The sequence below is a fragment of the Leishmania major genome, chromosome 35 (assembly GCF_000002725.2).
Source record: "Leishmania major strain Friedlin complete genome, chromosome 35".
Classification (NCBI taxonomy): Eukaryota; Euglenozoa; class Kinetoplastea; order Trypanosomatida; family Trypanosomatidae; genus Leishmania; species Leishmania major.
Window position 1 is genome coordinate 246,653 of NC_007284.2, and position 19,597 is coordinate 266,249.

General features: G+C 57.6%; 1 protein-coding gene across 1 annotated transcript; it reads left to right on the forward strand.

Annotated features, from left to right (window-relative positions):
- Nucleotides 1–7,613: 7,613 nt before the first annotated feature.
- Nucleotides 7,614–14,891, forward strand: LMJF_35_0550 (proteophosphoglycan ppg1; the record flags this gene model as incomplete). The annotated part of the gene is made up of 1 exon (XM_003722402.1): nucleotides 7,614–14,891. One exon carries the CDS (start codon nucleotides 7,614–7,616, stop codon nucleotides 14,889–14,891), a length of 7,278 nt encoding a protein of 2,425 aa, XP_003722450.1.
- Between the last annotated feature and the right edge of the window lie 4,706 nt (nucleotides 14,892–19,597).

A 19,597-nucleotide genomic window follows, 5' to 3' on the forward strand; every position in this document is an offset into this window, starting at 1 on the left:
GCATCTCACTCGCCCTCCAATGCATGCCGCGCGTGTATGCGTACCTGTGCCCATGTCTCTCTCTCTCCTCTCTGCACGTGGCGTTGCTGGTCGAGGGAGCGTGTCTGGTGCGTTCGATGAGGGGGGGGCCCATCCTCCGCATCACGCAAATGCGCCGCCCTCCTTCCGTCCACCTCCTCTGCCATTGCGCACGCTCTGCGCTGCCAGAGTTTCCTCTGTTGTCCCTTTTTAATGCCCTCGCGGCACTCTAAAGTGCAAGTGTGTGCGTGTTTGTGCGCGTGACTTAGCTAAAAAGGGGGAAGGAGGACGACGGACAGGAACGGCCCCCGAACGCCTGTGTCGCGCCGCACGTTTTTTTTTTGGTGTGGCGGGGGTTTCTTCTCAGAGACTGTAGAAGAATGAGGACGAAGAAGAGAATGACGTAGAGTGCGACACGGAAAGATCAAATACTTCTGCGCCGTAGACGATTGACGGCACAGGGTCGTCTCCTACCAGTCGTGGGAGTACTAGCTGTGGAGAGCCTGCAGCGGCTAACTCGCATTGTTAACCGTGCAGGGTTACTGAGTACGTGTGAAGGGGTACGTCTACCCACCTGTGCAAGTGCACGCTCAGTGCAGTGCTTCCCAGCTCCGGCGCGCTCGCCTCTCCGCACTTGTGTCGCCACAAACTTACTGAGCTGCTTATGTCTGTGAGTTTGGGTGGCGTTGTACAGTACAAGGTCGACTCTCTCGCACGCACTCTCTTCTGGTGATTTGTGTTCTCTACTTGCCCCCTTCACCCTTCACTCGGCCTGCACACAGAAACACACGCACCAGCCAACCTGCACCTCCACACGCGGTCGCGTTCCTTTTGGGGTTGCTCGCCTCAATTGTCCTGGCCTTGCCCACTCCTCACAAGAGCACGCAAGCTCACTCAATGCTGCCCGAGGCACTTGGCCCAGAACACACACACAGACACACGCACAGACACACACACACGCACAGACACACCGAAAGGCAGGCAGCGCGTTAGCGGTCGCTTTTCCATCATTTTTGTTTTGTTGTTTGGTTGGTGGTGGTCTTTCAGTTTTGGAAGGAGTTTTTCTCCTCTCGTCACACTCTCGCGTATGCAGAGGCCGACGAGTCGTATCACTGACGCTTCATTGCCGTCTACCCCTCCCCACCTCCTCCTTTCCGTCTCTGAGCTTGCACCTCAGTGGTGCGCGCTCACCCAACCGATCCTCTGTCCACACTCACACACTCTTGTGTCGTTCTGTTGCCTTGGTGGAGTTCCTTCTCCGCCGATCCCCACCCCCTCATGTTCTCCGCGATGGGCGTGTACACCCACCCACACCATCCGCTGCCCGTTTTCGTTCTTCTGCTTCGTTTACTTTGTCGGTCGGTTCTCTCGTATTCTTTTTTGTGTTGAGGCGGCTCTTGTGTTTGTTTGCCTTGGCTTGGCATCTCCTTCCCCGTCCCCCGCGGGATTGTCTGTGAAATTGTGTGACCCTCTTCGTGTCCGCCGTAGTCACTCTTTCCCTGTCGTTGCTGCACTTTGCACGACCGCGTTGGTGTTTCGATTATCGCTACTGTTCTTATTATATTCATCATGCCAGTGCCCTTTTTTTCTTTTCGGGTGTCGGGTCAGCAGCCTTGCCTCTCTATCTCGTCCTACACCCTCCCAACACCTCCGGCTGTTTCAAAGCCAGTGAAGCCTTTGTGGCTCGCATGATATTTTGTGGTTTTTTTTTTGTGCTTCACCCCTCCCTGGCCCGCGGTGCAGGGCGAGCGAGCGAGCAAGAAGGGGGAAACAATACGAAAAAGAAAAGCAGCAAAGATGCCCGTGAATTCGAGAAAACACGCAGTTGAAGGAAAGCAGAGAAGCGACTCCGGAGTAGCTCCATGAAAACACCGAGCACCTTCTACTGCCGTTAAGGTGCGTCCTGGACAGTATACGCTGCCGACGAACTCTCGGTCGCTCTCTCTCCCTTTTAACCCAGCTAGCAAGTGCACCATCATCTGCAGCTATATATACATATATATGTATATATATGTATATACGTGCGCCTATGCCTTTTTCGTTGTAGTAGCCCACTTTTTCGGGGCACAACGGTGTCACGTGATCGGAGAAAGGGGAGGATCAAGTTTCATTAGCGCAGTGCAAGCGCTACCTCTGTTTTACCTCTTAGTGTTTCTTCTAGTCGCTGTATTCCTTTGAGAAGGGGACCTAGTGACTTCATGACCCCCACCCCACCCCCTCTCTCTGTTTTTCGTGTTTTGTTTCTATTCGAACATGAGACCTCTTGAACCTCGTTCTTTGTTGTGTCGTTGTCTGCTCTGCCACTCGTCACGTTATCCTCGTTTTCTTCGCTCGCTCTCTCGCTGATCTTTCTGTGCTCAGTATTTTCTTTGCCCCTACGCAATGCTGCAACGACATCCGGCCAACTCACAGTGAACAGAACAGAGAGAGAGAGTGAGCGAGTGACGAAACCAAGCAACGAAAGTGTCAGTGGCCCCCTCATTCTTGTTTCGGTTTTACCGCACGCTCTTGCGCGCGTCGCAGTAGGTCGAGACTGTGCGCTTTCCTCTGGAACAGTTTGCCACCCTCTTCGCTCCCCCCCACCCCCACCCACCCTCTCCCCCTTTCTTTCTCTCCCGCCTCCTCACCCCACCTCACGTCCCTTCTTTGTGTGGGGGGAGGGGGGGGGTTCGGTCTCCCCATTCTCGTTCCTGCCGCCATGAGCACTTTTATCACCCTCGCGTCCCCCCTGCTCCCCTCCTCCCAGCATCTATCTTCTCGTCGTTGTCTCTTTGACGGTGCACATCCATATTCGCTGAGAGAACACAACGTGTGCACCGCAACCACCATACGCGGACCGAAGAGTCCATCTATGCGTTGAGGTTGTCTTGTGCTCACCTCATCGGCTTGCCCTCCTGATCTTTCCGTTGCCCCGTGGTTTTGCTTACCCTGCAGCCCGTTTTTCTCATCCTTGAGAGACCCCAGCACCTGCCCACCTCTTGGTGTTTCTCACCTCTTCCTCCCCTCCCTTCCCTTCCACGCCCGCTTTCAACTCCTGCGTCTCATTCTCTTCCGACACGCTGAAGGAAGTCGCCGTCTCATAGCTCTCTCTCTCTCTCTCTCTGACCTCCCATGATCTCTCTACCACCACTTCTTAAGCACCCCCTTTGCGTTATTTCCTTCTCCGTCGGCTACCTTCTGGATGGATGGCATTCAGTGCTTGCTGGCGCGTGCAGGAACTTGCAGAGAAGCGGAGGCGCGCACCTTTCCTCTGTAGTTGTTGTTCGCCAATACTGCGTACTCAAATTTGAAGGAAGAAGCATAGCGCAGGGCCGTGCTGCTCTTTTTTTTGTTGTCGTTGTTGTTGCTGCGCTTCTATGTCGTGTTCGGAAATCGAGGCGATAGCGTCAGCAACACCAGACAGACAGACAAATGCGAAGGGAGAAGGCATGGTAAGCGTGGCGTGGAACGGGGAAAGGAGACGCGCAGCTCTCGCGCCAAAACAAAAAACGTTGCAAGCCGAAGAAGAGTGGCATGGGCATAAGCTACACCGTTAGTTCTCCCAGTTCCGGTTGGTTCAGTCGCACGTGCTGTTTTGTGCGTGCCTCTCTCTCTCTCACACACGTTGTCTACGGCATTTTTTTTTCTGGGGGCTCTTTTTTGTTGTTTCGCTGCTCGCTATATCGCACAGAGCCATTTACGGCCCCCCCCCACTTCGCTCAAAAGCAGTTCCCCTCATCCCCAGCGCGAGGCCTCGCCCACCTCGTCCCTGACGGCACAAGGTCTGCACCCGAAACGAGTCCATCAGCGGGGACGAGATGTCAGTGGAAAGATGAGAACTGCTGAATGAAACAAAAAGAGGTGCAACCAGAGGAGGGGCAAAGAATCAAGAAAAGAATGTGCACACCTCTCCGAGGATGTGTGTATGTCTTTCCCTTCGCACCCAACGTCTCGTGCAGCCCTACTTGCGCACCGAAGAGAGACACCTCCTCTCTCTCTCCTCCCTCTTGATTGCTACGCCCCCTCCCTCACACACCCTCATTTCTTCCACTCCCCGTTGGTGCCACGCCGCTCCTCTGCCTGTCCCACCTTGAAACACAATTGCCCGTGCATATACCCGATTACCTAACGGCCCACCTCGACGCGCGCACCTCCGTCAACATCAGATCCTTCTTTTTTCTATAACGAAGAAAAAAGGAAGAACAGAGGAGACGGAACAACAGAGTAATAACTTTCAAAGCGCTCATACGAGGACAGCGAACCTCCCTTCCCACCCCACCCTCTGCACCATTCTCCATTCTGCCCCTCTTCACTCTTGCCGAACACGAAAGGAGCTTAGATAGATTTGGTGGCTGGAAGCTGTGCAGAAAGGTGCTGCCATTCACACCCGCGAGAGGGAACAGGGCAACGACGTGCGTCTGTGAGAAAGCGAGCAACACGCAGAGCTATTTGGTCGCTGCAACTGCTGCTGCTTGTCCTCTCTTTCTAGCCCCCGCTACTCCTTACTTGCCCCTCCATCAGCCCTCAACTCCGCGTACGTTTAGAATTAACCACTTCCCATCCCCTGGCTTTTTTTTGTTCACATATCACCGCCTTTCCCATTCTTTGATTGTCATTTGATTTTTTTTTTTAATTGGCAACTCTTTCTCTGCCCAATATCATCCTCTGCTCATCCTCTGCCCTCCCCCTCCCCGCCGCGCATCTCTCTCTCTCTCTCTCTTTCGTATTCGTTGATTTATACGCGCGCACACACACACGCTCGTCTTTTTCTCGCTTCTGCTCTTTTTCTTTTTCATTGTGCGGGTGTTGTCTTCGCGTACTCCTTTTAGTCTAGACCCGACGTCTGTTAAGTGAGTTTTCACCCCCGTGTGTGTGTGTGTGTGTGTGTGTCGTGATCATAATTTCCTCTTTCTTTTTTCACGCTGTCTCGTCAGCTGTACACAGAAGCGTCTCACGTAATACTTTTTTCTTGTGCCTCCTCTTGATGGCTTAGCTTGAGAGCGAAAAGCATCCTCGCTTGTCTGCGTCTTCGTCTCTCTCTCTCTCTCTCTCTTCTTGTCGCGTGCGTGTATGTGTGGGCCTGTGGCTCGTTGATTTCTTGTTTGTGTCTCGCATCGCTTCTTTTCATCGCGTGTGTGCGCGCTCCGCTCTTGTTTCCTTCTCCGAGTTCTCTCGTATTTCTCGTTGCGTTTCCAGTGGCGCTTCTCTCGCCTACACATATATACACACATCTATTTGGATTGCGCGCGACCGCAACGGTGTGCTTGGAGCGCGTGCAGCCAGTGTCTAGGTAGGTGGAGAACGCAGAAACCGACGGGGAACGCCCGACGATAAATTTTTCAAGAAAACGAGTCAATTGCCTCACGGCTGTAGAGAAAAAGAGGCAACGTAGAACGCAGAGACGCAGACGAAGAGACGGCCAGTCAAGTTAGAGAGCACATTGTCATTAACGTGCACGTGCCCAGCCAGGCCCTCATCGGCTTACGCACCCCTTCATCCGCTCGTAAAGGTACACGCACGCACCCACCTCACCTCCCCACGTAAAGTCATCTTTCGTTTCGTATGTTTGTTCGCTTCTGCCGCCTGCCGCCCTCCCCCTCCCCCTCCTGTGGCGTTCGTATCTTTTTCGATTTTGTTCTTTCTGTTCGTCCCTCTCCCCGTGAGCGTGTGTGTTGTGTTGTGTTGGATTTGCGTGGTACCATCGTAACTTGTTTTCTTGTTTCTCTGGCTTTTTGTCTTCGGCTTCTCGTCATTTCAAGAGTGGCCCTTCTCCTCTCTTCTTTTTTTTTTATCGCCTCTCTTTACTTTTTCTATTCCTTCGAAGTGCGCGCTCTCGTCGTCATTGTCTCTGTTTCCGCGTCCCTCCACCTCCTCCCCCCCCCTTCCCTCCCCCTCCCCTCCCCTCCCCCCCCCTTCCCTTCCGCCCACCCGCCGGCCCCAAACACGCTCCTCCCTCTCCTGCTTTCTTGGCTTGTGTTCGCGCGTTTGTCTCTGGTGGGGTTTGCCATTTCGGCTCGTTCTCGTCCGTCTTTGTCGGACGCTGCGCGTGTGCGTGTGTGCATGTTCGAGCTAATTAGTGCTACACAAAACGAAGAAGCGTTTGATAGAAACTGTCATCTTCGATTTAGCCCCGCCCCGCCCCGCGCCCGTGACACTTGAAATTGCGGCAGCGAGAAAAAAAAAAGAACGAGAGCGAGAAGTGTGTCTGAAGCATACATGCGTGCAAAGACAAAGGCAGCACCCCGCTCCCCTCTCTTCCTCCCTCCGGCAATCAAGGCAATCGAACAAAAAAGGTAAGACGCAACTTACCTCCGCGAAGAGTGCAACTTGCTTTGTGTTTCTTTCTCCCTATTTAGAGCATTGTTGTTAACTTGTTTGGTCTCCGTAGCGGCCCCTCTCCCCTCTCTCTCCTCCCTCACACCTTTTTCTCTTGATCTCTCACGTGTGCTCTAGGAGCAACCCTCCATCCTACCCTTCCTCAATTTCCTTCCCTTCCCTTCTTCGTCTTCGAACCCTGCACACGCGGAGTGCAGATTGGTTTCTCCATTTCTGTTCAGCTCTTTTTGACCTGTGCTCATTGCAACCGCATACCACCTTTACGGTCCCCCCCCCACACACACACACACGTTTGCCTTCACTACCTTTCGAGTGCTTCGCTCGCACTACAACATTGAACTCTTTTGCCTGCCTGCGTGGTTGTCGCTCTCTCGTTTCGCTCTTTTTCGTTCACGCCTTCTCTTCCGCACATCTCTCTTTTCTCTCTCTCTCTTTCTCTGCCCCCCCCTCCCTCCCCCGCTTCGACGAACGACGCACCTCATACACATCTCCATAGTCGTGCTAGCTGTTGCCATCTTTTTCTCTGTTCGGCTTTCTATTCCTACTTTCATCTTACCTTTTTGTTTTTTCTTGTTTTTTTTTTATTTTGGCTTTGGTTCTTCTAGCTGTTCATTGCCCGCCCCCTCCCCCCTCCTCTCCTCTTTTTGCTCAGCGGAAGAGTTATCCTGTTTTCTTATTATCATTTTCCTCTCACTCACTCCCCCCTGTCCCCTTCCTCTGTGCGTGTGTGTGTGAGTGTGTGTGCGGGTTTCATGCTTGTGTGGCGTGCCTGCACCTCGTCTCCGTACAACCCCTCTTCTTGTGTCCCTCCCCCTCCCCCTCCTACCCTCCACCGCTCCTCTCGGGACCACCGCAGGAGCACCACTGGTTTTCTTTTTTCGTTTGGAGACGCTTAATTGTTGTTCGCTCATTTTTGTTTCGCCTTCAAGCGGTCTTCGCGCCTCCCACGAACTTTTTTCATGAAACAAATAAAAAACTTTAAAAAACGAATCTCATCGGAAGCGCTCGTACAAGCAGCAGCAAAACAAACCACTGTCAGGCGAACGAGTAGACACACAGAGACACACAAACGTAGCGGTTCCTCTTTCTTCAGACATCCACAACGGCTCAAGGAGTGATTTCCGCATTCAAGGAGACGCGCTCCTGAATTGCGGCGTTTTTTGTTGTTGTTGTTGTTGTTGGTGGTGGTGGTGGTGGTGGTGGTTCTCTCTTTCCGACTTGCTTGCTTGGTTGGTTTGGTTGAGACTTTTCAGTGTCGCTATCAGAAACGTTTTAGGATCATGACACTCCAGCAATTCTCCGCTCAAGGGGCGCGTCGCACGCCGAAGCGGCAATGGCAACCCGCGGTGCCCAAGTTGATAATAGTAGCCGTTACTGTTCTGGCTAGCTTCGTTAGCGGCACCACAGCAGCAAACCCGTGCATTATGGGTGGGAAACCTGCTGCTCTGATAGAGAAGGTAGTCGACTGCACCGGGCGCGACACCATCCCGTTTTACACAGTCGAACAGCAGGCGAACACGTTGGCGTTCCTGGCCGAGTTCCCCTACACTATCGCCGCTCTCAGCAAGACGTGGGTGTGCCGCAACTTCTGCGAGTGGGATGGCGTGCATTGCTCTGCGGAGGGTGTTGAGGTGCGCCTTGATTCTCGACAAGTTGTCGGCCGGTTGCCAGAGGTGCCCACTGCCGTAGATGCCGAGCAGGTGATGGTAACACACTTTGCTGTCGAGGGCGAAGGCGATGGCATCAAGGGTGGGCTGCCAGAGAGCTGGAGGAAACTTGGACAGCTCAAGTCTCTGGAGATCAGTCTCGACTACAGCTCGCCTGCTTCGAAATCATTTGAAGTCCAGAATAACGTCTACACGGTGCGAACCATGATTGGTACCGCCAGTAGAAAGGAACTGAACAGGTGCTTCATTCCCCGCAACGCGGAAAACGTGTCACTCAACAGCAACCGCATGAGTGGAACCCTTCCACCTAACTTGCCCATCTGCAATCCGAAGATGAAGTACCTTTACCTCCACAATAACACCGGTCTCCAAGGAACCATCCCGAAAGAATGGGGGAGCTGGACCAGTCTCCAAATTATCAATATCGAGCTAACAAACTTGTGCGGCTGCCCTCCAAAGGAGTGGGATACGTTCAACCCTTCAGTCATAGTTCTAGCGGCGGACAGAATAACCGACCCAGATCTCTGCAAGATAAGCTGCAAGGACAGCAGCAGCAGCAGCCCTGAACTGGAGTGTGATGGCCCCGTTCCGTTTTACACACCAAGTCAGCAAATGCACACGCGCAATTTCCTTGAGGCGTTCAAGTATACAATCACAGACTTGCAGCCGCTGTGGACGTGCACGAACTTCTGTGTCTGGGAGTATGTGCACTGCACGCCTGCAGGTGTGGCATTGGAGATTACTGGAACACAGTTTTTCGGTTCTGTTCCGGAGGTGCCTGCGGATGTGAACCCGTCAGAGGTGGTGGTAACCAAGCTTGATTTCAGCCATAGCAAGTGGGTGGAGGGCGACTATCCCAGTAGCTGGGCCTTGCTGACGTCCCTGGAGAACGTATCCTTTGCATATACGTCGATGTGGGGAACGCTGCCCTCCCGCTGGAGCTCCATGTCCGCGCTGAAGTACCTCGATTTCAGCTTCACGTGGACAGGCGGTAGGTTTCCCGAGAGCTGGAGCCGCTTAGCGAACCTGGAGGTACTCCGATTGGTGCACCTCACAATTCCAGATCACCTGCCAGCCTCGTGGAGCAGCATGAGCGCATTGCAGGAGCTCGACCTCGACAGCACCGGCGCTTCAGGCACACTACCCCCATCCTGGGGCGCCCTCACGAACCTCGAGATTCTATCCCTATCCAACAACAACCTTGACGCCACCTTACCAGGAGAGTGGAGCTCGCTAACGCAACTGCGAACCCTGCATCTGCATGATAACCAGCTTTCCGGGACGATCCCAGAAACCTACAATGCTATGATCACCCTCACCCGCGTCAGCCTGGAGGTCAACCGATTCTGCGGCTGCCTCCCGAGCACGTGGGCCGATAAGAATGGTGTGTCCATGATGATCACCGCTCAACCGGAGCTACTCGCTTCTGACTGCGCGACTGAAAACGCTTGCAAGCCAGAGACTGAAAGTAGCAGCTCCGCGCCGTCGGCGTCCTCGTCGTCTGCGTCGTCCAGCAGCAGCTCCGCGCCGTCGGCGTCTTCGTCGTCTGCGCCGTCCAGCAGCAGCTCCGCGCCATCGGCGTCTTCGTCGTCTGCGCCGTCCAGCAGCAGCAGCTCCGCGCCATCGGCGTCCTCGTCGTCTGCGCCGTCCAGCAGCAGCAGCTCCGCGCCGTCGGCGTCCTCGTCGTCTGCGCCGTCCAGCAGCAGCTCCGCGCCGTCGGCGTCCTCGTCGTCTGCGCCGTCCAGCAGCAGCTCCGCGCCGTCGGCGTCCTCGTCGTCTGCACCGTCCAGCAGCAGCAGCTCCGCGCCGTCGGCGTCTTCGTCGTCTGCGCCGTCCAGCAGCAGCAGCTCCGCGCCGTCGGCGTCCTCGTCGTCTGCACCGTCCAGCAGCAGCTCCGCGCCGTCAGCGTCCTCGTCCTCTGCGCCGTCCAGCAGCAGCTCCGCGCCATCGGCGTCTTCATCGTCTGCACCGTCCAGCAGCAGCAGCTCCGCGCCGTCGGCGTCTTCGTCGTCTGCGCCGTCCAGCAGCAGCAGCTCCGCGCCGTCGGCGTCTTCGTCGTCTGCACCGTCCAGCAGCAGCAGCTCCGCGCCGTCAGCGTCCTCGTCGTCTGCGCCGTCCAGCAGCAGCAGCTCCGCGCCGTCGGCGTCCTCGTCGTCTGCGTCGTCCAGCAGCAGCTCCGCGCCGTCGGCGTCTTCGTCGTCTGCGCCGTCCAGCAGCAGCTCCGCGCCATCGGCGTCTTCGTCGTCTGCGCCGTCCAGCAGCAGCAGCTCCGCGCCGTCGGCGTCCTCGTCGTCTGCGCCGTCCAGCAGCAGCAGCTCCGCGCCGTCGGCGTCCTCGTCGTCTGCGCCGTCCAGCAGCAGCTCCGCGCCGTCGGCGTCCTCGTCGTCTGCGCCGTCCAGCAGCAGCAGCTCCGCGCCGTCAGCGTCCTCATCGTCTGCACCGTCCAGCAGCAGCAGCTCCGCGCCGTCGGCGTCTTCGTCGTCTGCGCCGTCCAGCAGCAGCAGCTCCGCGCCGTCGGCGTCCTCGTCGTCTGCACCGTCCAGCAGCAGCTCCGCGCCGTCAGCGTCCTCGTCGTCTGCGCCGTCCAGCAGCAGCTCCGCGCCATCGGCGTCTTCATCGTCTGCACCGTCCAGCAGCAGCAGCTCCGCGCCGTCGGCGTCTTCGTCGTCTGCGCCGTCCAGCAGCAGCAGCTCCGCGCCGTCGGCGTCTTCGTCGTCTGCACCGTCCAGCAGCAGCAGCTCCGCGCCGTCAGCGTCCTCGTCGTCTGCGCCGTCCAGCAGCAGCAGCTCCGCGCCGTCGGCGTCCTCGTCGTCTGCACCGTCCAGCAGCAGCTCCGCGCCGTCGGCGTCTTCGTCGTCTGCACCGTCCAGCAGCAGCTCCGCGCCATCGGCGTCTTCGTCGTCTGCGCCGTCCAGCAGCAGCTCCGCGCCGTCGGCGTCTTCGTCGTCTGCGCCGTCCAGCAGCAGCTCCGCGCCGTCGGCGTCCTCGTCGTCTGCGCCGTCCAGCAGCAGCTCCGCGCCATCGGCGTCTTCGTCGTCTGCGCCGTCCAGCAGCAGCAGCTCCGCGCCGTCAGCGTCCTCGTCGTCTGCGCCGTCCAGCAGCAGCTCCGCGCCATCGGCGTCTTCATCGTCTGCACCGTCCAGCAGCAGCAGCTCCGCGCCGTCGGCGTCTTCGTCGTCTGCGCCGTCCAGCAGCAGCAGCTCCGCGCCGTCGGCGTCTTCGTCGTCTGCACCGTCCAGCAGCAGCAGCTCCGCGCCGTCAGCGTCCTCGTCGTCTGCGCCGTCCAGCAGCAGCAGCTCCGCGCCGTCGGCGTCCTCGTCGTCTGCACCGTCCAGCAGCAGCTCCGCGCCGTCGGCGTCTTCGTCGTCTGCACCGTCCAGCAGCAGCTCCGCGCCATCGGCGTCTTCGTCGTCTGCGCCGTCCAGCAGCAGCTCCGCGCCGTCGGCGTCTTCGTCGTCTGCGCCGTCCAGCAGCAGCTCCGCGCCGTCGGCGTCCTCGTCGTCTGCGCCGTCCAGCAGCAGCTCCGCGCCATCGGCGTCTTCGTCGTCTGCGCCGTCCAGCAGCAGCAGCTCCGCGCCGTCGGCGTCCTCGTCGTCTGCACCGTCCAGCAGCAGCTCCGCGCCGTCGGCGTCCTCGTCGTCTGCACCGTCCAGCAGCAGCTCCGCGCCATCGGCGTCTTCATCGTCTGCACCGTCCAGCAGCAGCAGCTCCGCGCCGTCGGCGTCTTCGTCGTCTGCGCCGTCCAGCAGCAGCAGCTCCGCGCCGTCGGCGTCTTCGTCGTCTGCACCGTCCAGCAGCAGCAGCTCCGCGCCGTCAGCGTCCTCGTCGTCTGCGCCGTCCAGCAGCAGCAGCTCCGCGCCGTCGGCGTCCTCGTCGTCTGCACCGTCCAGCAGCAGCTCCGCGCCGTCGGCGTCCTCGTCGTCTGCACCGTCCAGCAGCAGCTCCGCGCCATCGGCGTCTTCGTCGTCTGCGCCGTCCAGCAGCAGCTCCGCGCCGTCGGCGTCTTCGTCGTCTGCGCCGTCCAGCAGCAGCTCCGCGCCATCGGCGTCTTCGTCGTCTGCGCCGTCCAGCAGCAGCAGCTCCGCGCCGTCAGCGTCCTCGTCGTCTGCGCCGTCCAGCAGCAGCTCCGCGCCATCGGCGTCTTCGTCGTCTGCGCCGTCCAGCAGCAGCTCCGCGCCGTCAGCGTCCTCGTCGTCTGCGCCGTCCAGCAGCAGCAGCTCCGCGCCGTCGGCGTCCTCGTCGTCTGCACCGTCCAGCAGCAGCTCCGCGCCATCGGCGTCTTCGTCGTCTGCGCCGTCCAGCAGCAGCTCCGCGCCATCGGCGTCCTCGTCGTCTGCGCCGTCCAGCAGCAGCAGCTCCGCGCCGTCAGCGTCCTCGTCGTCTGCGCCGTCCAGCAGCAGCTCCGCGCCATCGGCGTCTTCGTCGTCTGCGCCGTCCAGCAGCAGCAGCTCCGCGCCGTCAGCGTCCTCGTCGTCTGCGCCGTCCAGCAGCAGCAGCTCCGCGCCGTCGGCGTCCTCGTCGTCTGCACCGTCCAGCAGCAGCAGCTCCGCGCCGTCGGCGTCCTCGTCGTCTGCACCGTCCAGCAGCAGCTCCGCGCCATCGGCGTCTTCATCGTCTGCACCGTCCAGCAGCAGCAGCTCCGCGCCGTCGGCGTCTTCGTCGTCTGCGCCGTCCAGCAGCAGCAGCTCCGCGCCGTCGGCGTCTTCGTCGTCTGCACCGTCCAGCAGCAGCAGCTCCGCGCCGTCAGCGTCCTCGTCGTCTGCACCGTCCAGCAGCAGCAGCTCCGCGCCGTCGGCGTCTTCGTCGTCTGCGCCGTCCAGCAGCAGCAGCTCCGCGCCGTCGGCGTCTTCGTCGTCTGCACCGTCCAGCAGCAGCAGCTCCGCGCCGTCGGCGTCCTCGTCGTCTGCGCCGTCCAGCAGCAGCAGCTCCGCGCCGTCGGCGTCCTCGTCGTCTGCACCGTCCAGCAGCAGCTCCGCGCCATCGGCGTCTTCGTCGTCTGCGCCGTCCAGCAGCAGCTCCGCGCCATCGGCGTCCTCGTCGTCTGCGCCGTCCAGCAGCAGCAGCTCCGCGCCGTCAGCGTCCTCGTCGTCTGCGCCGTCCAGCAGCAGCTCCGCGCCATCGGCGTCTTCGTCGTCTGCGCCGTCCAGCAGCAGCAGCTCCGCGCCGTCAGCGTCCTCGTCGTCTGCGCCGTCCAGCAGCAGCAGCTCCGCGCCGTCGGCGTCCTCGTCGTCTGCGCCGTCCAGCAGCAGCAGCTCCGCGCCGTCGGCGTCCTCGTCGTCTGCACCGTCCAGCAGCAGCTCCGCGCCGTCGGCGTCCTCGTCGTCTGCACCGTCCAGCAGCAGCTCCGCGCCATCGGCGTCTTCGTCGTCTGCGCCGTCCAGCAGCAGCTCCGCGCCGTCGGCGTCTTCGTCGTCTGCGCCGTCCAGCAGCAGCTCCGCGCCGTCGGCGTCCTCGTCGTCTGCGCCGTCCAGCAGCAGCAGCTCCGCGCCGTCGGCGTCCTCGTCGTCTGCACCGTCCAGCAGCAGCTCCGCGCCATCGGCGTCTTCGTCGTCTGCGCCGTCCAGCAGCAGCAGCTCCGCGCCGTCGGCGTCTTCGTCGTCTGCGCCGTCCAGCAGCAGCAGCTCCGCGCCGTCGGCGTCTTCGTCGTCTGCACCGTCCAGCAGCAGCAGCTCCGCGCCGTCAGCGTCCTCGTCGTCTGCGCCGTCCAGCAGCAGCAGCTCCGCGCCGTCGGCGTCCTCGTCGTCTGCACCGTCCAGCAGCAGCTCCGCGCCGTCGGCGTCCTCGTCGTCTGCACCGTCCAGCAGCAGCTCCGCGCCATCGGCGTCTTCGTCGTCTGCGCCGTCCAGCAGCAGCTCCGCGCCATCGGCGTCTTCGTCGTCTGCGCCGTCCAGCAGCAGCAGCTCCGCGCCGTCAGCGTCCTCGTCGTCTGCGCCGTCCAGCAGCAGCAGCTCCGCGCCGTCGGCGTCCTCGTCGTCTGCACCGTCCAGCAGCAGCTCCGCGCCATCGGCGTCTTCGTCGTCTGCGCCGTCCAGCAGCAGCTCCGCGCCGTCGGCGTCTTCGTCGTCTGCGCCGTCCAGCAGCAGCTCCGCGCCGTCGGCGTCCTCGTCGTCTGCGCCGTCCAGCAGCAGCTCCGCGCCATCGGCGTCTTCGTCGTCTGCGCCGTCCAGCAGCAGCAGCTCCGCGCCGTCAGCGTCCTCATCGTCTGCACCGTCCAGCAGCAGCAGCTCCGCGCCGTCGGCGTCTTCGTCGTCTGCACCGTCCAGCAGCAGCAGCTCCGCGCCGTCAGCGTCCTCATCGTCTGCACCGTCCAGCAGCAGCTCCGCGCCGTCGGCGTCTTCGTCGTCTGCGCCGTCCAGCAGCAGCAGCTCCGCGCCGTCGGCGTCCTCGTCGTCTGCACCGTCCAGCAGCAGCTCCGCGCCCTCATCGTCTTCGACCACGACTACCATGGACCCCACACCGGACCCAGTGCTGCCGTCGTCCTCGTCATCGTCGTCGCATGCTGACACCTATTTTTACGATAGACTCTATCTTCTTTGCCCGAACGCGGAGGAAACAGGCGTTGACATGATCTCTATGCATAAGAACGACATCTGCTGCACTGAGTGGGAAGGCAGTGACCACAGCACTTCCTGTGGTGATAATATCAAGAACTACTCGAAGGCAATTGTGACTTGCAGCGGTGCTCTCGGTAGCCGAGGTTATTTTTCATGCTGCACGAGGGTCGGACCGAATGGTGTCGGAGAGTTCCTTGGCACGCGCTGCCAGGATTCTTCCGTGGATGGCGTTGAAGGCCCGTTAACTCGTGGAACATGGTGGAATCTCCGAACGAGCAGCGGCCGTCTATGGGTGACGCTTGCATCCGTGATTGCGATTGCTGTGATGTCGACTTGAGGCATGCAGGCATGGTATTTCTTTTCTTTCGTGGTTAGCAGTTGGGGTCCCTGAGCGCACTTCTCGTGCCAACGTAGCTTTCACATTTTTTGTATCGACCCACAGCGAAGGCAGCTCAAGTGCCTTAGTGGGAGTTCTCTCTCGTTCTTGTGCAACTATGAAGTGCTTTTATGCCGACAAGAAGGGGTGGCAGGCTCCTTATCACGATGTTCCAGACTCTTCCCTTGTGCTGCGGTGAATGACTGTCCAGTCGTTTGGGAGGTTTTCGCTGTTTCTTTCGCTGCTGTTTTTGTGTGTCCTTTGTCTTTGTTTTGTTTTTTGTGTGTGTTTGATGCCATGCAGTTCGACCCCGCCACATCAAGCCTGCTCGCATCCCAAGAGCCGGGCTCTTTCTTGACACTCCCTCGCTCGTGTACTCGCTCGTTGTGATTGTCTTGTTCTTATCACATTTTCTTTGTTTCTTCTTGTTTGCCTGTTTTCTTCGTTTATTTCGCGCTTCGGATCGCGGAGCTACTTTGGCAGTGCGCATACGTGAATTTATTTGATACTCGCTTATGGGTCGGGAGAACGCCCGCGCCTCCCTGTCGATGCCCGTGCTACAATTCGCCATGGTGAACGCCCCGTCATGCCATCCGATGGGTTATGCTATTTCTTATTTTGTTTTGCTTTGTTTTGACTGGTTTCTTGTTTGCCTTTTTTGTTTTGCGTGGGCGGTCGCACAGGTGAGTCTTAGCAATGATTGCGTTGATAGAGATGTTCGCGACTTGACTGTGCTTATGACGTGTTTCGTCAACCCAAGGCGCAGCTCTTGGGTGCATGCGCCGTATTGGGTTGCTTCGTGGGGTAGGGTAAAGGGTGAAAGCTAGTGAGCTCGTTTGGGCCGTGCGCTGAATGGCTTAGAAAGGAACCAGCGTGTTTGTTCACATGTGTGTGTCTTGCATTGTGAGCAGAAGTTAAAGCCCTTCTCATATATGTGTGTCTGTTTTGGTTGCCCAACTTCTCTCTCCCTCCGTCACCCGCTTTTCTCCATCACTGTCTCGCTCGAACTCACTGCTCTTGTCACTGCGGCCTCGGTTTACTCGAGACATGTAGTGCCACCTCAAACTCTGCCCCACCGCAAAAAGCCGCCCAAACGTCGTCAACTTCCTCATCTGGTTGTCAGTGCGTGTGATGTTCGCTTGTTTGTGTGAGTGCTGTCCAGTGGTGCATTTTTCCTGCTCATTTCCAAGTCGTTTTTTTTTTTTGTCTTGTTGGCCTGCTTGTTGCGCGCAGGCCTCGTCTCACGCCTCCTGGTCCGAATTCTATCTAAAACTCCGTCCCTCGTCTGTCGAAGCACTTCCCGATCGGCTTCTGTTATTGAAGTCATGCACTTGCGAGCCTGCCGTAGGAGGGGGACGGAAGTGTCGCCTCCGCGCATCTCTTCCTGCTGCTCCATTTTCCGTCCCCTGCCCTACTCCCACGGCGCGTGCACTGTACTTTCCCATGTCGCTAAAGGTCGAGCTAAAAGTGCCTGGAGAAAACCAAAACAGATGGGGGGAGAGAAAGGGGAGACGAATGCCGTTGGGGGGGGAGGGGTGGAAGGGTGGGTAGCGAGAGGTTTGGCTCGAAATGAAGATTCTATTGCCTGGTGATCGCCTCATTGCTCTTGTTACGTGTTCTAGACGGACGTTTACGTTCATGCCTGCTGGCTTGCTGTCAATCACACACCTGCAGACGCACACAACAACGGTGTAATTGCCTGCTTGCTTTATAAACCGAAAAAAAAAGCGTTCGCACACGCGCACTTTATTTCGAGCTGTACAATGAAAACTAGAAACAGAAAGAACAACATTATCAACTTCTCTTTTCGATAAAGGCGTTGTTGTTGTTTTGCCGTGTGACCCTATCGTTTTGTGTGTGTGTATGTGTGTGTGTGTGTGTATGTGTGTGTGTGTGTGTGTGTGTGTGTCCCTCGCTCGCTCGTTACGTATATGTTGTGCTTTGCCTCTGTGATTCACACGGGGAGGCACGAGGGAATGCCTCATTAGAGGAGGAGGAGGCAGGGCATAGAAACGAACTGAAAAGTCCAGGAAAGAAGTCACTTGCATCTGTCTTTCGTTGCCCCCAATTCTGCTCTTCATGCCTTCCCATCTCTCCCTCCCCCCGCCCATACACACGCATCCCTCTTTCTCCGTGTAGACAATTTCTTCGTATTATTGTGTCCATGAAATGTACGTGTATGTAGTTCATGTATTTTTTTTTCTTGCTTCGTTCCGTTGGTTGCTTCTCCGTTGGCGTCTTAATGGTTCTTCGGCATGTTGTATGCCTGCTCTTGGCTCTTTTTGTTTGACACACCATTTTTTTTTCCGTCTTGCTCCCCCCCTCCCCTCCCTAACTTCTTCCCTCTTCCTCCTGAGGCAACGCTACCGCTACTCCGACTCATACCTTTTCGCGCGTTGCGCCATGGAGAGGGCCTGCGGTACGCCTCCACAGTATTTCATGCGTAGGTTCAGACGGACAGATGTGAGGCAACGCAGTCGCGCGGGTTGCTTGCCTCCCCCCTCCCCTTCCCCCTCCTCCTTTTTTTCCGTTTCTGCTTCACACGACACACTGCTGCTATAGAGGGAGCGAGAGAAGAAGACAGTCAAAAGGCACAAGAGTGGTTCCTGAAGGCATATATCCGTCATCAAACCTCGAAACCAACACGCAGCCATCACCACCCACCATCCCTTCGTTAAACACACTTGCGCGGGCACTCACGTCCGCACATGATAGCACCTTGCACCTTCCATACTCCTCTTCCATCCAGGTGTCTCTCACTTACCTGAGATGTTTATACGTCTGTCTTTGTTGTTTGCCTCGTTTCCCTCGCCTATCGCGCTTTAAGTATGCTCTGGATACTTTTTGTGCGGTAGAATGAGAGAGAGGGAAGGACAGCGGTGTGTGGCGTCGTGTGCACGCGGGTGCTGTTTACGAGCGAAGCCGATAATCGGAGGCCCCCAAATGAAACGAGCAACACCGTTGAAAGGAATTTCGCTGCATCTCTGTCACCGCATGCTGCAGGAATGAGAAAAGGAAATAAGGATAAATAGACGCGCATCACAAGAAGCTTCAAGAAGTGGGAGAGGAAGAGGAGGCAAATGGTTTGCTGTTCTTCGTGCTTGCGTGATCGGCAGTGAAGGACGGGAAGTGAGCCGCTCTGAGAAAGTAACGCATAGACGCACAGAGAAGTGAGGAAAACAGCCACGTGCGAGTTTTCTCTCTCATTGTTCTCCCTCGAGGCATCACCAGCAGCAGTCGTGTGAAGCATCTTCTACTTGTTCAAATGCACTGTTCTTCGTCACTTTTAGAATAGTAGGCGGCGTTTAGCCGAGGTGCTGCCAGCTGCTGCGTGTTTTGCTCTCCACCACCACCATCACCTGCTCCTCCTCCAGAAGGGTCAGATATCCCTTGATATCGCGCGAATGAAGACGCGAAACGTCAGAGGAGAAGGCAGTACCTGCTATAGTTATTCTTTACTTTTTCTTCTCGTCGAGGTCTGACCGAATCGGTATGTGCATGGGGGGATGTGGCGTGCATGCGTATTTCTACTGGTTACCAGTTTCCATCCCACTGTACTGGTGCAGCCCTCTTTTAACATCTTATTCTGCCTTGACTGATTTCTGGTCTTCTTTGTTCTGCTTCGTGTCTTTCCCAGGTCTCAGACCGTCGTCCACCTATCCAAGACCTCTGGCACACAGGCACTGCAAGCACGTATACATCTTACGTCGAGGCGAGAGGGAGAGCGAGTGAGGGGGCGGGAGTCCTTTCCTCTCTCCCTCTCGCCTCTTCTCACTTTTCTCATTTGCCATTCTGTATTGTTTTCTCTTGTGCTCACGCGATGATGCTAGCGAGAGCGTGTGTGTGTGTGTGTGTGTGCTTGTGTGCGGTGTGTCCCTCATGGCACTTACCCACCCACCTACGCCTCTCTCATTCCGCCCTATTTCCATTCATCGCGCCTCTTTTTTTTTTTTACTCCACGTCTCCCTCATTCTCTCCCTTGCGCTTCGTATGTCTCGTGTTATTTTGTTTTTTCCCTTTACGAAGCACTCGACTCTCCGTGGTCGTGTGCGCTCCTTCTGCAGGCTAGTCCATTGTATATATACATATATATTGCGTTCTGTACAGGTGCATTTGTGAGTGTGCATGCGTGTGTGCGCTCTGCTTTACCACCTTGCTTTTTCGGCTTCCTTTTTCGCTTGCGCGAGCTTGTGTCATCTTTTCATCCTCTATGCTGGCCTGTGTCTCTCCCTCTCTCTCCCTCCCTCCCCCCTTTTTTTAGACTCGGTGCATATGTGCGTATATGTGTGAGGGTGTGTTTTTTTGTTTCACATAACGTTTGAAAGGATATCGTGTGCCAAGTAGGTGTGCGATGTGTTGTTGTCGTGCTTGCATGTCTCTCTCTCACTCTCTCTCTCTGCTTCTTTTTCATTTTGGTTGTTTCCTACGTTTCTTTGCGCCTCCGCCACCACCACCACCACCACCCTCTCTCCCTCTCTTATCAAACAAAAAAGAAGAGCTCGTAGGCCACGCCGCGACGCATACACACGCACGTACGCATCCCACACTCGCGCTGCCTCTGCTGGAAGTGTGCACACTGAAAAGGGCATCACTAGGGAAGAAAATGGAAGACGTTGCTCTCACTATACGTTGGTTGCTCTTGTGGGTCTCACTGCTGCTTGTTCCCC